Source organism: Lingula anatina, chromosome 4 (assembly GCF_051362555.1).
Source record: "Lingula anatina isolate TDL-2025a chromosome 4, LinAna3.0, whole genome shotgun sequence".
Taxonomy (NCBI): Eukaryota; Metazoa; Brachiopoda; class Lingulata; order Lingulida; family Lingulidae; genus Lingula; species Lingula anatina.
The window spans coordinates 18693367-18707873 of record NC_141770.1 but is presented as its reverse complement, the minus strand read 5'-3'; the positions used below and the strand labels follow the sequence as shown (position 1 = coordinate 18707873).

At 35.6% G+C, this 14507-nt stretch overlaps 2 protein-coding genes across 5 annotated transcripts; one reads left to right on the top strand and one right to left on the bottom strand.

Annotated features, from left to right (window-relative positions):
• Positions 1–202: 202 nt before the first annotated feature.
• LOC106162222 (transcription and mRNA export factor ENY2) lies at positions 203–5690 on the top strand. The gene is made up of 5 exons (XM_013539422.3): positions 203–387; positions 786–866; positions 1909–1979; positions 2162–2236; positions 2790–5690. Exons 1-5 carry the CDS (start codon positions 380–382, stop codon positions 2864–2866), a joined length of 312 nt encoding a protein of 103 aa, XP_013394876.1. The 5' UTR covers positions 203–379; the 3' UTR covers positions 2867–5690.
• A 150-nt stretch (positions 5691–5840) lies between these two features.
• On the bottom strand, positions 5841–12981 carry LOC106162221 (glutathione S-transferase omega-1). Of its 4 annotated transcripts, none has more exons than XM_013539419.2 (5): positions 12821–12981; positions 9684–9789; positions 9080–9299; positions 7599–7722; positions 5841–7379 (listed from the first exon to the last, which is right to left on the bottom strand). In XM_013539419.2, exons 1-5 carry the CDS (start codon positions 12855–12857, stop codon positions 7129–7131), a joined length of 738 nt encoding a protein of 245 aa, XP_013394873.2. In that variant the 5' UTR covers positions 12858–12981; the 3' UTR covers positions 5841–7128. The 4 variants fall into 4 exon arrangements, with proteins under 4 accessions (XP_013394873.2, XP_086868296.1, XP_086868295.1 ...); XM_087012170.1 differs by lacking the exon at positions 12821–12981 and adding an exon at positions 12311–12535; XM_087012169.1 differs by lacking the exon at positions 12821–12981 and adding an exon at positions 12342–12535.
• Between the last annotated feature and the right edge of the window lie 1526 nt (positions 12982–14507).

The window sequence follows — 14507 nt, the reverse complement described above, 5'->3', positions numbered from 1 at the left end:
AATACAGATCTAATCATCAAAATGTTATTTTAAGTGTAAACAATTGGAGGGACAATGTATTCTTTTCTGCTTTTTCCAAATTTAGAGCTTTCATTGAAATACATTTCCGCCAATTTAAGGAACGAATCGAGCTGATGCTGTATTTCGAGACTTTTTTACCTAATAAAGAAGACTCCATGACAAGCTATTGGATAAGTAAATTTGTTTCCTATTCGTCCACTACATATGTATTGTTTAGAACACTGCATTAAGTACAACTAAGTATTCTTATCGTTACTTCAAACACTGGAATTCTTGCGAATAACAAGCCACAAATACATTATTTCGATGGTTTATCTTGAAAACCGCGCCATCTTCGAGATATAGAGACGTCAGAGCCATGGCAGAGTAAGTGCTTCCAATTTTAACGAAATTCTTTACTTTTAAAGAAGTATTTAAGGACCAAACGCCTTTCAGTGCGATCTGTTAGTTTTATTTTTCATATACCATTATGTTTCTGGCATAAAAACCAATTAAAATTTTGTTATGCTTGGTTTAAATAACGGACACATCCTTTCCATCGGGCGTGGGGGTAACGACAAACGAAAGCAGATAAATCGACTTCTGAACATTATTACTTGATCTAAACAACGTCTGAGATGCAAAAATATGATTTCACAGTTTCAAATAATTATATTCATATTGTCATATGTTAATTGTAATTCAGTTTTGAAATATGATAATGATCAACGTAACAGATATTAGTATTGAGATTTAAAACATTTCTAAAATTTTCATTGCTTTAGCCTTCAAGAAAGAAGACTTAAAGATGCACAGATGCGGGCATCCATTAGCCAGAAACTGGTAGAGACTGGGGAGAGAGAGAGGTAAGGAATGCTATGATTTAAATAATCGTGGGATTAGTCACCAGAGATTGGTTTCACAAGACAGCTGTACATAGCAGACATTCATGAGCTTTTTCTGCGGAAACGCAGAATTCCAAGTTTTTTAATTTAATTCTGATGGTTCTTGAGATTCGTCTAGATCTGCAATAAAATGTTTTTTTTTTAACCTAGCCTCATGACTGTTAAGTTTATAACAAAAAAAAATTGAGTCTACTTTGATCCAGTAGCAGTCTTCTAATTGTGCCCCTGTATAACATTTTTCAGTACATGCCCAATGTTTCAAAGGGTGTGACAGGAATAATAGTCCTAGGAATAAGAATCAGAAGTTCATTGACAATCACCCTGCATCTGAGCATGATCAAATACAAATACATCAAGTACTTCACAGAGTGATTTCCATACACAACTAGTCTAGATGTACATTGTAGTATCTAAACTAATATAAAAAATGTACTAGTTCTAAACAACATATGAATCACTGCATAAAAACATATACTTTAATTCTACTTGAAGGAAAATACAGGCTGCCTTTACTCCTAACCATATTTTTACTGCTTAAGGGAGGGCATGAAAACTGCATCATTAGTGCATCTATAATACACTGGGATCCAGGAATGGAAGTCTGGGGTGCCATATGATTAGTACAGGTTAGGGTTAGTCACACTATTGGGACAAAGTACAAACTACTCAAAGGTGCAATAAATTACACTTATGGGTATTACTCATTACTATTATGTCCAGTCGGATTGAATTTTTTATATCCAGACCAGTCGATCTTTATTCAGTCTAGTAGGTTTTGGGAAACTGGTTGCCCAAATACCCAGAGAGCTGAAAAGTTTATGGCACAGACTGCTTACTTAAGTTAAGTGGACTGCTTTGGATTTAGATGTTTAGCTGAAGAAGAACAATTTTCTGGCAGTAATATGCCCCTTTTTGAATATGCAGCCATCTTTTTGGTAACATAAAATTATCAAAATATCATAGGAAATCTTGGTTTGACCATGTGCCAATCTTCATGTTACAGGTTAAAAGAATTACTGCGAACAAGGCTCATAGAATGTGGATGGAGAGATCAGTTGAAAGCATATTGTAAAGGTATGGATGGTTTATTCATCTTGTAGTTCATGGTTTTATTAAATTTAATACTAAATGACGTAAAGATGTTATAATGCAAAAGATCAGAAAAATCGTTGTTTGTGTTATGACAAGGAAGGAAATATGGCTGTTTGGGTTTATGCATGGCATCATTTCTCTTCCTTTTATTTTGTTTTGTTTAGATGTGGTCAAACAGAAAGGTCTTGAGCATATCACTGTGGATGACTTGGTTGCTGAAATAACACCAAGGGGTAGAGGTAAGTTACAGGTCTTTTTGTATCTCTCGTGAATTATTAAGAGGTGCACAATTTCTAAGAATCTTAAGATGGGAATTGGTCTTAGTGTACTTAAGCCATGAAGTTGTTTCACAAGGAATCTTAAGCTGTTGATTTTTCTTAATAGTAAACAATAATGATGATAATAAGTCTGTGGAACAAATTCTCGTGGTCTTTGATTTTTTGCCAACTGTAGTGGCTAGGCATTTCAAGTGTTTTCAACTTGTGCCAATCTTTTATGAAGCAGTCTAGACTGTAATTGCTGTAACCTTTGTATTGGATTGGACATTCTATTTAAGACATATTGCATATAAGACCTTTTTAAAATAATTAAGGAAGGAAAAGGTGAAAATTAATTTTCATGGATATGTCAATAATTTTCTTGAATCACTAAATTATGCCTATCACTAAGTTACGCCCTATTCCAAGACTGTTCAGACAATTGCATTATAACTCTCTTAAACCCATTTTTGAGGTATGTTTTGCTTACTTTGGTTTCTTAATTATTTATTTATTATTTTATTTTATTTTTCAGCAATGGTTCCAGATAATGTGAAGAAAGAGCTTCTGCATAGAATACGAACATTCCTGGCACAGCAGTCTAATATGTGAAAAAAACATATAAGAAACATTAAAGACTCCTGATCTGATTGGGTGTGGATGAAAAACTTGAATGCTTTATCTGAAAGCAATGGAACATTTAAAATGTTTTATTAATGTGTAATTATCAGTAAGTACAGTAACTGCTTGATCTTTTTAAATGGGCGAAAATGATCAAACTTTTAGATACATTATTCAGGAAATTCATATTTCTATATAGCATTTGTGGTGATTTTAATACATAGAATAGACATATAGAGTTTTTTTTTTTTTTGCTACCACTGAATGGAAATGTTCTAATTTTAAGAAATTACAACTTAAAAAATACAACATCTGTAAAATTCACAATTTTCCCCCCATTGAAAAGATTTAGTAATTACTGTATTATTAATAATATCATTGAAGATATAAGAGGTGGTAATGGTGTGAAAGATGCAATGAAGCCAAGAAGTACTTTTTATGTAAAATTTGGCTTCAGAAGTTTGAAAAATGTTTTACTTATGAATTTATTTCACTCCTGAATTTATTAGAGCACTTTTTCTGGGACAAGAAGGGAATTTAATGAGAGTTAACTTTTTAAGGAAAGTGAACTTCAAGACAGGTATATGTTTGAATATTCTGACAAGTCATTCAAATGTTATAAGGAATGACTGGAAGGGCAAAATTTAGCATAGTTATATTATTGAAAAAAGTATTGAATCCTCCTGAATTTTTCACATGTTAAAACATTCCATTGACATCATTGTGAAAAAAAAATCAAAGCAGTATTTTTCACTCCTGTCACAGAAAGCTATGGAAATGGCCTCCCTTGTCTGTTGCTTGATTGCCAAAACCTAATTAACGCTATTACATGAGAAATGGGTTAGCTAATTTTGAAGATGCCTCACAGAAGTGTCAAGGATTCTGTTTTTCAATATACTCTCAATTCTTTAGGTTTAGCTTAGACTGCTAAACTTGGATATCTGACTACGTAAGTTGGATTTACAGCATAAGTGTAAGAGATGTTTTCAAACGAGTTTTTCAAACAATTTGTTCACAGTAAAACTCACTAGGCTCATGTCGTGACTAAGAGAAGTGATCTTAAGATTTTTGATGACATACGACTTAGTTTACTAAGTTTGAAAACAGTGTTTGCTATGATAATTTTTGACTGATCAAAAGTCCTTTAATGAAACAGCCCCGTAGGTGAGTTTTGGCAGAGAGCATCAAAATCAACTTTTTAAAGTCACGGATTTGTTGTTTACAGGAGGCAGAAGAGGGGATAAGAACACAGGGACTGGTGTGGTTAACTTGTTTTGTTGCATTTCTTCTGACATTCAATGTTATGTTGAGTGTAACCAGAAGTACAGATGAATAAAATCAAAAACTTTTTTCAGAAGGCCACTTAGAAATCTTTAGGTATTTTGCTGAATCCAACATGAGGACCATAGGTTTTTATGTATATGCATGGGAATATTTTGTTGTCAGCTAGTGGCTGGTTTTGTTTGATGCATAACTACAACTGCTAAATGCAGTCAAAAGCATGCATTGTGCATTATTTTCCAGATAATTTTCACACTTTTTCTTTCTTCACCAAGGTACTCCGTATCCTATTTACATAAGACAATTTAAAAAACTTTTTTTCAGTTCGAAAATTAAATATTTTTGTGTCTGCCTCATAAAAAAAGATTGCAGAATGGTGAATTTCAATGGTGAAAGTGAAAATAGATTTAACATTTGAAAACTGTGTTGAAACCCATAATTATCTCAACCAGCTTGGTTAATATGGTATACCTTGGTGAATGAGCAGATATCATTAAAATTTTCAGAAAAAAAAAACTTTTTCACTGTTTAGTACTGTCGTGGTATAGTGTGCATTGTATTAATTATGCTTTTATAACTGTTAAATACTCTTAAAAGGTGTTGTAAATATGAACAAGAATGTATTACCAATTCTTGATATGAACCACAAAAGTAGACTGCATCACACATGTTATGTACCCCAGTGTTTTCAATGTCATCTTAATGCTCAGGTCTTGACCTTAGGCAAAAAATGCACAAATTCATTCACATCAATGGTTTTGACCAAGACTAAGAACCCCCTTGTGGAATTGGTCTGACATGTTTACTGATTTTTTAAAAATAAATATTTCATATTTTTATATAAGCAATACAAGTAAAGTGTATGACATATTGGTGTGTTAGTCCATGCTGTAGAAACTAATAATGGGTCATTGTATAGTTACTGATTTCAAGTACTGTTTTCATTTGTGATTAAATATGACTCCTTGCATATTTTACAGTTTTCAGGACTGTGACCGATTTCAGGACTTGCACTCTCATTTTTTTCCCACATGCTTAATGCAATGAGAAATTGCAAGCTAGTTTTCAGGGTTTTCAGTTTTTACAATTTCACCCATATCATTGTAATGTACCATTCATTCACTTTTTTAAGCAGTGAGGCTTTTGAACGGAAAATTTGTTTTGTTAGCTGAAAAAACATTGGCCTTCCTCAGGCCTTATGCTATTTAACATTACTGCTATAATACAAGACCCCGGTATAGAGATCTGGTAATTCCCCACATCCCAACACACCTTTGCGGGTGAATGCTGGCAAAACAAAACATTCTCATTTTCAGACCACTTCTCATCTTATGGTATGGTCTACATATACTGCTAGTGAATGTTTCTAGTTCACATTCATATCTATTATGCAAATGATAAGTATAGATGTTATTAAAAGTTTTAAAACTCAAGATTTGTTTTGATGGTAGATTAAATTTCTGTTACTGCTGGTACAAATGAAAAAACAAAATTTCTGTTACTTTTTTATGTGAATAAAAAGTTTCCATTGTTACATTCCACTAGTTTTTGAAGATATTCTGTTGCTGTAATTTTCTTTATTTTATTTATTTATTTATTTTGGTAATTTAGCTTTAAATTCTGACAGTGTAAAGACAGCTGTGAAATTTTTATTATGACTGTTGGCTAGAAAATAAATGGAATCTTCCAAATTGTAAAAATTTTATTTGTAAGTAGATAGTCTAAATTCATTTAAATTTTGCAACATAGATGAGGATACGTAATTTCATCAGGTTCTATATAATGAACATGTTAGATTGCATTCCATATAAAAATAACCTTCAAACATCTGGTTCATGAAAAAATAATTTACATCACAGCTTTAGATAACATCAAAACATGGTTACCATAGCAACATTAAGTGTAAGACAGGAATCTATGTTAAAAACAAAATAAATATTCATTTTCATTGTCTTATATATAATGGTTTATATACTTTTTTATCAACTAAGAGTCTAGCTCCATAAAATATAACTTTTGCAATTTAAGGCAGAGGCAAAAAAAAAAACTTTATCAAGGTGGCCTCCATGATTGGGAATGAATTATCACTCAAAACACTTACCAAATGATTCATTGTTAGTTAAAAATCAGAGCTAATGTTTTATAAGATACTTCTTTTTATCTAATCTGTTAGGTATTAACTCTTAAGACCCACCTGACTGCTCATAATAATGATCTACTTTGTTCCTACTTATCTTCTATCTACTAAATTAATGCTGTTGGAAAAAATTGGTGTCATGAATCAACTGCCTTAAATCAGAATACTACAGTGGCTTCATAATACTGTTGTTTTTAAATAATGGTGTTCTGTTGGTATAAATGACCATAACCACATTGATTTTTGTGCTTAGTGACATTTAAAACAATGGCCCCATGCTAAATGCCAATGTCACAGGAATGGTAGTCTGCTAAAAACCATAGCACGTTCCCCATTACTTTGTACAGGTGACATTCGTCCCATATACTAACCTGTACTAATAAAATGGGACCCTGTACTTCCGATTTTAAGACTACCATTCCTGTCACAGCAGTAAAGTTTTGAAAACATGCTCTGTTACTGACTCTCCATTTTATGGGGACTTTCACGCCCATAGTTCATCTCTTTTTGCCTTATAAACCATTGGTCAATTTCATTTTTAAAATACCTGGTGCAAGCTCCAATGCAGCCATTTATTTAGCAATTTAGCCAATGCCCCTATGCCTATTGTATTACACAAAATTGCAGTCTGGGATAAGTTCACCTCGTTGTAAATCAAGTTGAGGTTGTATGCAATGATTTTGCATCCCACAATTTAATATGTAAAAAGTGAACAATGCGACTTTTTACTTGCATTAAACTTAAATTTCTACTCTCTGTAGACAGTCTTTCCAGTGCAAGGTGGAGGAAAAGAGCACTGCATACAACCAATTATGGCTGACATCTGCCTCATTCATCACAGTCGGGAAGCTGGTACCTCTATCTCATAGTTAGGGGATCTGTCCATTAATGACTTCAAAAAGGCAGCATGTACCTCTCCTGGCAGAGCTGTGGCTTTGACTGCGGGTGTTTGGTACATCCTTTGGATCCAAGCATTCATCTTGGGAAATTTTTCCGGAGAAAATTCTAGCCCTGTGATGTGTGATATGGTGTAGATACGCTCTATCCATGGCCACAAGTGAAAGTCCAGCATGCCAACTTCATCACCTAGAAATGGTCAAAATTGGTCAAAATCATTGGAAAAAATATCAAAAAAGTTACAAAAACATTTTTTATTAAAAAACAACAAAACTCAGAGTTCTGTAAAGTCCTATTACACTGCTCCAACAACAAAGTCTAACAAGTCAATCCATGTCATGGCTATTGGTGATACCAAGTCAATTCATGCCCACATTTACCAACTTGACTCTCAGTTCAGACTTATACCTCCATAGAATTTCCCCTCCAGTTCAGTTTCATATATCTCCAGGGATTTCAGTAAATTTTCCCTTCCCCTCAGTTTCTTCTCGGGGTTCCTTGTAAACATAGTGCTGTACAGGCTACGAAGGACCTGTAAAAATATACAAAAGATATATAGCATGTGACAGGACTTCAAGGTAAAGGCTCAGATCTGGAATGGCAAAAAAAAAGGCATGTGAGACATCTGAAGTTGTCGCAGGAAAATGGTGATAAACACTAAGGCTTCGTTCACATGCAATGTCTATTTTCTAAATTCTATTTTCTATTTGCGGTATGTCTTATGATCACGTTCTGTGGCCTGAATATCCCGCGGCGTAATTACTGGCAGCCGGGTGAGTTACTATAAGTTACTATAAGTAACTGGCTCGCGCTGCCAGTAATTACGCGGCGGGAAATTCAGGGCACAGAACGTGATCATAAGACATACCGCAAATAGAAAATAGAATTTAGAAAATAGACATTGCATGTGAACGAAGCCTAACTGTCAGATACAGATATATCTTTTTTGGAGGTATGTGTTGGGAGGGGGCAAAAGGGCAAAAACTTGCTTCCCTTCTCAAAACAAATGTAAAATAATAGACGAGGACAATTTCACTTATGATAATAACAGATGCATGTAGGACACAGTGACAGTATTACAATGATTACCTCCGCCTAGGAGATTATGTTTTCACCCGTTTGTCTGTCTGTTTGTTTGTTTGTCTGTTTGTCTGTCATCAACATAACTCAAAAAGTTATGGACCGATTTTGATGAAATTTTCAGGAACTGTCAGAAGTGGGTCAAGGAAGAGATGATTAGTTTTTGGTGGTGATCCGGATCAATAATCAATCAATAATCAATAATAATCAAAAATTGCTGCCTTGGCAGAGGTCTGCGCTCTCTGAGTGCTTTTCTAGTTTGTCATGTTTTGTTGAACCTATATACCTATGCTTCCAGAGCTAAGAGGGGGATTGGTCTACTGTGTTACTAGTAGCTCCCATGAGATCAGAAGTACAGGCTTCATTACATACTATACAGGGTGGTCTATAAACAAACGACCTACACATGTATTTTAAAGGGGCATACAAACTGAGGAAGAGTGCTATATCATAGTTGTTGAGATGACACAAGTATGGTGTCTAAAATCATTTGTCTTATATAATCATCACCATTAGATGTGGGGGTGTAAATGTGATTTCTAGTTCCTTTTTTTTTTTTTTTCTCAGACTGGGTGCGTGTATGATGTTGAATTTGAAATAGATCTTGTTTATTTGGAGTGTTTGATGTTTTGAAAGCCCTGTTTTTGTGTATCATTTCCAACTAAAGCCTCTTTGTATGCCCATTTAAACTGAGATGGAAAGTAAAATAGATCATATTTATGGACCACCCTGTAGAACTGATCAGAGAAGGTTCTAATTAATAACAAAGCCAACTGCATGAGTGCTGCGCTACCCAGTATTTGATTTACCTGCTCAAAGTAACCTTCCAAAATGTTCTGCCTGGCCTTAATATATGGATCACTGGGTCTGAGAGGCTTCTCTGGGTACATGTCCTCTAGGTATTCATCACATATCAAAGACTCGAACACAATCCTGTTGTCTTGCTCCAGTATTGGCACCAGTCCTTTTGGATTCTTTTCAAACAACCACTTGGGTTTGTGCTTCAAGTTGACATTAATCACTTCATGGCTGAAGCAAAATAATGATCACATCAGTATAGTATAGGTCAATTTCAGTAAGGGTCAAAATATACTGGGTCCCTGTTTCTTAATTTTTTTTCAGTCGTTGTGAACTTTTGGACCAAACTTCTGGGTTTTCTACAATAGTATAACATAGTAACTATTGGTCTAAAAAGGTTACAGTTTTCAATTGAGCCACACAAAGTTCTCTTATGGCAGCAAAACTTAGAACTCGAAAACAGGCTTAATTAAAGATGTTAATGTTCTTAATGTCTAAGGTAGTATATTTTGGTGACAAAGAAAAAATTGCAGAAACTGCCAGGATTTTTTATTTTTATTTTGTGTTATATAAAGGTTTAAATTGCATGCCTTTAAACAATTCTTTTTGCCTTACGGGATGTTCTTATGTACCAGAACCAGTCTTGTTCGCTGTGCAAAGGGGCAAAATTTCATACTATACAGCCTCAGTCTTCCTGGAGTCAGTGGAGGTAATGCTGAGCCTGAAATTGTAATACTATGTACTATTATCATTATTATAATCATAAGTTGTGATACTAGCTAGAAAACACCCTGAGAGTATGGACCTACAACAATTAGGCAAAATACAATACAATACAATACAATTAATTTATATTATGGAATTTTATTTTTGAATTAAATTAATCTTCAAGAATTAATTGTTATTTTCAAAATAACTTTGGATAGGGTTTGCCTTAACTGACAATAATGTTGGATTTTTCCATGAAAAATCTTTCTCTATTTTTGTTTTTGTTATCTCTTTATTATCATTTTTAATTATTATTCATAAATTATCAATCTTACCTATAATCATTTTATTTATTTATTTACTTATGTTTTTATTTGGCTATATAAAGGTCTAATGTACGATGTTTGACTTAATGTGCAGTGTTTCCCCTGCACTTAAATGAGCGAGGCGCCCGCCTCGATGATATTTGCAAGCGCCTCGCTGAAATTTGTCAAAAGCACCGCCTCGCTGGACTAAATGGAACAACAAAGTATATTTTCACTCATGCTAACTGAAAATTATATTTATTTCTGAGCAAATATGGCATTTTCTGTTTACATACGTAATCCCATGCTCCTGAGCACTTGATTTAGTAGTAACGGAAAGACGCATGCGCGTATGCCTAAAAATAACCAGCAGTTACTATCTCCCTGTGAGTGCCTCGTTTTCGCAGTTCTGTGCCTTATTTGAAGTATAAGAAACAGAGCGAAACGAGGCAACTGTTCTTGACACCATTTAATCACGTGTCAAGAATACACTTTCTCTATCACTTCATGTTCCGAAATTCAGACCGCCTGTTGTTTGTTTTTATAGTTTACGAATATTCACTGATAAAAAAGGAGCAAATAAAGTGGACTTCGTTGATTTATAAACTTGGAGAAGATTTTCTATGGATTTACGGGTGAGTTTTGTGAAAGCAGTAGCGTTGTAAAACTGGAACACGTCAGTATTTCGCGTGGAAACCTATGCATTGAATATGAATTTCCATGACTGAATAGAACCATATAAATGAATAAAAGAAGAACTAAAATTGATGATAAGTGTGATTTTCATCTCTTTAATTCCGAAGCATTCATTTAACGGTGTTTGAAGTTGTTGATTATAAATTACATCTCAAACTACGTATAACTAGTAGCGGGAGTCGCTTTGCGCTGAACGACAAGAGAGAGAACTTTTGCGGCAGTTTTATATTAGGATGAAGCGCTCCCACACGCAAAGTCAATTGACCATTTAAAAATAATTCAATGTAGTAAGCCCTTTCTCTCGTTTCTTGTAAGTATTAAAGTAGTTAACTTTTTTTTTTTTTTTTTTTTTGAAAGTATTAACTTTTTTTTTTTTTTTTTTTGAAAGAGTATGTTCTATAAACTGAAAAGGACTAAACTGAGTGAATGCACAGACTGGAAAATAAATTTTGTCCAAACCTTTGTTATGTCATTACTGAATTTACTCCTCAAAACATCTAAAACAAGACAATTCAGTGCCACATAAAATGTAAAAAAAATCAGTTCTAAATACCCTAAAATGCACCAAATTGCACCTCGATTTAAAAATTTTTCCGGGGGAGCATGCCCCCGGACCCCCCTAGTATTGCTGGGATCGCGGACTGCCTACCACCTCGCAGAGCTTGAAAGCCAGGGGAAACACTGATGTGCACATAATCAAGCTCAGCAAATTACACCATCTCCCTTGAACTGGTGGTTTGTCTTTGGTACCGGTATTTGCTCCACTTATTTAGTTCATGAGTAACTTCTTGGTCTTCTAGCAGTGGATATGGTAGCATTACTTTTTGACCTGCCTTATCTGCTGTGACAGAAGTACAAATTTAACTAGGGGATTCTTCTGTGGATTGTTGAACATATGATAGGTTAGTATCTAGTACTCTTGTCAAGCCCATGGCCAGCAATATTAAAGCGGCAGAGTATTTTCTGAAATAAGGGATATTTTACCATGAAACTTGTGTGTATCTAGATCAAGGACAGACCTACAGTAGCTTTTCCCTGCAAAAAGGGCAGTTGTTTGGAACCCCCTAGCCACATGTCACCCCTGGTTGTAGGCCTGCTAAATAAATAACATTTTATATACTGAGTATACAGTTTAATATATGCCTACTATTATAGTAATTGAGAAAAAAGACAAGTGTGTATTACAGAGGTGTATACTTTCTTTCTTTTAAATCAGAGCTACATGGCATTTGTTAGCATGTTTGATAGTCCACAAAGTTGCAACCAAACCTGTACATATATATACAACACTGAAAAGTAGTGAAAGGATATACAGTCAGGTGAAGGAAGGGGGGCGGTAATGCAAGCTGTTACTGTGCCCTATTGTGCCTTGGAAAACTTTTCCCTCTGCAATTAAAACTTTGGCCTTTTGCATGTTCATACCAAAGGGCTTTCATTAGCAGCGTGAAAGCATACAATGATGACTTTTTCAAATAATTTGAATACAACTGCTTTTTACTATTCGGCAAGTATATATTTACTACTTTAATTTACCCATGCATCAAGGCGACAGTCGTGCTCCTACCCATAATAACTCCCTTCCAAGTCCTCTCCACGCTCAGCAATCACCTTCACCCCATCTTCACTGCTTAAAACCACCCAAAGAACGACCAAAAACTGAGGTAACACAGAGTGAACTGTGGAGTCCTTAAATATACCTGCGTGAGGTGAGTGAGTACATTGTAGCACTGAACAGTCGAAAAGTGAAATTAAGCAACATGCCGAAGCAAAACTCTTAGAGACTTCGCAACCTTTAGCAGTTAACCCCAGGCCCGTAGCCGGGGGGTGGGGTTCGAAAGAACCGCCCTTTTTCCTGGGAAAAGGTCCACTCTGGGTAAAATTTGATCTAGGTACATGAAGTTTTTATGGAAAAAGGTCCACTTTTTCAGAAAGCGAACCCCCCCCTTTTGAAATTGCTGGCTACGGGCCTGACCCACAGAGTTATTCAAATATATATATATATATATATATATATATATATATATATATATATGATGGGTTTACCTTTTGCAAGATGCTTTGTTTCACTCAGTACATTCATTTTTCAATGTCGAAGAGTCGAAATGTCCTGTGCGAACCGAGACCGAAGTCCGCTCGTGTATGTTTACATCCCAATGAGAAATGGACCCTCTCAGATCTACACAGTCGCACATTTACTCCCCGAGCAAAAAAAGTGTCACTCTAATGCAATGCGTGAAGTGATACAGGAAAGCATGTAATGAACCGATGTTCTTTATTAAACTTCTAGAAATTTTACAAATTTTACAACCAATTGATAAACTAACCATAGTAAAAATTAAAGTCACATTTTAGTATTTCATATAGGCTAATACGTCCTCCAATCGTCAGGATTGGAGGACGCATCTGTCGCGTCTGTGCATGGAGTCAAAAAATCTGAAAAGTTTGCACAGTGATGGCTTTTCACATACTGTGCAAATTAAGATAGAATCAAATCATTTTTGTTTGGTCAGTTATCCATTTGGGGGCGTCTCGATAGTCCGAAGGTTCATTGGTCCGAAGGTTCACTGGTCCGAAAAGTGGTAGGCCTAACATTTTCATCGATTTTTTAATCAAGGGTTCATTGGTCCGAAGGTTCTATAGTGAACATTCGGACCAATGAACCTTCGGACTATCGCTACGGCCCCATCCATTTCCAGGGATATCCTACACATTCTTAATGAGATTCTCATCTAGGGATTGAGCTGCAATTAGAGGGTCTGGATCTGATTGGCATATAACCGGCCCTCTGTTGCATTGGTTATATGTGGAGTATCATGGTGAAACAGAAATGGATGATCAGAGTTCCCAAAGATATTATCGACAGAGCTTCCTTTCCAGTACTTGCATGGATGCAAGGGCCTGTACTAAGGTTCCCGTTAACCACTGCCAGCTCGCCTGCACAAAAGTAGCCAAAACATCCTACTCATTACTTAGGTGGGGTGGGCCTGTCGACCAGAGGCAGACAATTGGTAAGGTACTTTTAGCAGCTGTTCTCCAGATTCCATAAATTCTGACAACGCTTCACCTGCTTTCACCCGAACGGTATACTCAATGCCCAGCTATTGGCTGGTGTCCATGCCAGAGTTCCAGTACATCTGACTCCGTAGACGATTACTGGCAGTGGTCACCGGTCTCCTAACAGAAATTAACCCTGCTGAAATAACGGCGATGGTGGCGACGTCTTCTGACGGTATACTCAGAGACATGGTGTGTCCATTTCTTGTTAATTGTTGCAGCCGAGTTCCTCAAAAGTCATGAAACGTTTTCTGCGAGGAAGGCGTATCAAAACTCTCTCTCTCTCCTCGGGTTGTGGTTTCTTTCGGTCGGCCCTACCCAGGCAATTTTACCCATGTGCCTGTTTGGTTATGATGTTGTCTAACACTGTGAATTGTTCTTAGGAAAAACCCAACCTTCTGGCAATTCGGCGGGTCAAAACTCCCTTCTATGTCAACCGCTTGGTAAAAAAAATGTATCGTCACTTAGGAGCCACATTAAAATATTAAAAGTGTTGGATTACTTCAATGATTAGGCCTATATAAAGCTAGGTAGGCCAATGTTTTACTACTCATATCTCCAATTTGCAAAATGATTAGTTGCATAGTAATAGTAAAATTAAAACTATGGGTAGCCTTGACACTCAATTTTTTTTTCGGGGGGGGGGGGGGGGGGTACTTTTATTAAGCCAGATAAA